This window comes from Eimeria acervulina, genomic scaffold, assembly GCF_000499425.1.
Source record: "Eimeria acervulina Houghton genomic scaffold, Eah_scaff2740, whole genome shotgun sequence".
In the NCBI taxonomy this organism is placed as follows: Eukaryota; Apicomplexa; class Conoidasida; order Eucoccidiorida; family Eimeriidae; genus Eimeria; species Eimeria acervulina.
In genome coordinates this window covers 1-1,512 of record NW_013548053.1, presented here as the reverse complement: position 1 = coordinate 1,512, position 1,512 = coordinate 1, and the positions used below count along the sequence as shown (strand labels likewise).

General features: G+C 31.2%; 1 protein-coding gene across 1 annotated transcript; it reads right to left on the bottom strand.

The window, feature by feature from the left end:
- Positions 1 to 551: 551 nt before the first annotated feature.
- EAH_00067420 (hypothetical protein) lies at positions 552 to 1,154 on the bottom strand (the record flags this gene model as incomplete). Its single annotated transcript, XM_013392542.1, has 1 exon — positions 552 to 1,154. A coding segment is annotated over one exon (603 nt), but the record flags the coding sequence as incomplete, so codon positions are not given.
- Between the last annotated feature and the right edge of the window lie 358 nt (positions 1,155 to 1,512).

Here is a 1,512-nt window from a genome sequence, read left to right as displayed (position 1 = left end):
AACGAACACATTTTGAATTTATACGGTAGGCGAAAAGACAAAGAACGAAGACAAAAAGACAGAAAGTAAAATAAAGAGAAAATAAAATAAAGAAAATAAAATAAAGAAAATAAAATAAAGAAGGTGAAATAAAGACAGAAAACAAAATTAAATAAAATAAGACAAAGACAGAAAATAAAATAAAGAGATAAGACAAAGAAAATAAAAAAGAAAGTAGATAAAAAATAAAATAAAATAAAATAAAATAAATGAATTAAAGCGAAGAAGAAGATAATAAAGAAAGATAAAATAAGAATAAAGAGCTAAAAAGACAAAAGAAAGAAGCAAAAGAATAACAACATACAAAGTTTAAAAATATAAAATATTTAAAAATGTATATTAATTAAAGAAGAACAAACGAACAGACAACAAACAAAGAAAACAATAACAGATTAAAACTAAAATAATAAATATATATATTTAAATACAATCTATATATATATATTTATAAATATATAGATATATATGTGTATATATATATATATATATATATATTTATATAATATAATAAATTAAAGATATGTACAGGGGGACCCAAACTGCGACTCGAAGAGAGCGAAATTAAATATTTCTTCATAAACTTCTACGCTTTTTATTTCTTCTCCTTCTACTTGCATTCGCTCTTTAAATAACACACAACTACGACTGTAATGCTGCTGCTGCTGCTGCTGCTTCTGCTGCTTCTGCTGCTGCTGCTGGTGCTGGTGCTGCTGGTGCTGCTGCTGGTGCTGCTGCTGGTGCTGCTGGTGCTGCTGCTGTTGTTGTTGCTGCTGCTGCTGTTGTTGTTGCTGCTGCTGGGGAGCGTCTCCTGTGTCTGCCTGTGTTGGTCCTGTCTCTCTCTTCTCCTCATTTTTGCTGCTGCTGCTGCTGCTGCTGCTGCTGTTTGTCTCCAAGGAAGTATTTGCTGCTGCTGCTGTTGCTGCCGCTGCGGTTGCTGCTGCTGCTGCGGCTGCGTTGCCGTTGTTGTTTTCGAAGGCAGCAGCAACAGAGGGACACAGCTCAGCGTCTGCTGCTGCACTGCTGCTGCTGCTGCTGCTGCTGCTGCTGCTGCTGCTGCTGCTGCATTCAGCCATTTCTGCTGACGGCCACAAAATATAAAACTCTACAACGACGTCCTGGGGAGAAACAGAAAAAGAAACAAAAAAAAGAAAATATATATTATCGCTGCATGCATAGAGAGAGAGAGACAAATGAAAATGCTGCTGTTTCTTTTTCTTTTATTTATTTATTTTATATATATTATACTAACGAATTAATTATTTAATCCATATAATTATCTATTCAATTATATACATTATTATTATTATTATTATTATTATTATTATTATTATTATTAAGATTGATTAGTTTATTCACGTATATATTATATTGTATGATGTATAATAATATATTATATGTATTACTATTTATAATAATAATTTATTTAATTATTAATAATAACAACAAATCCACAATATACTATAAATAGTATAA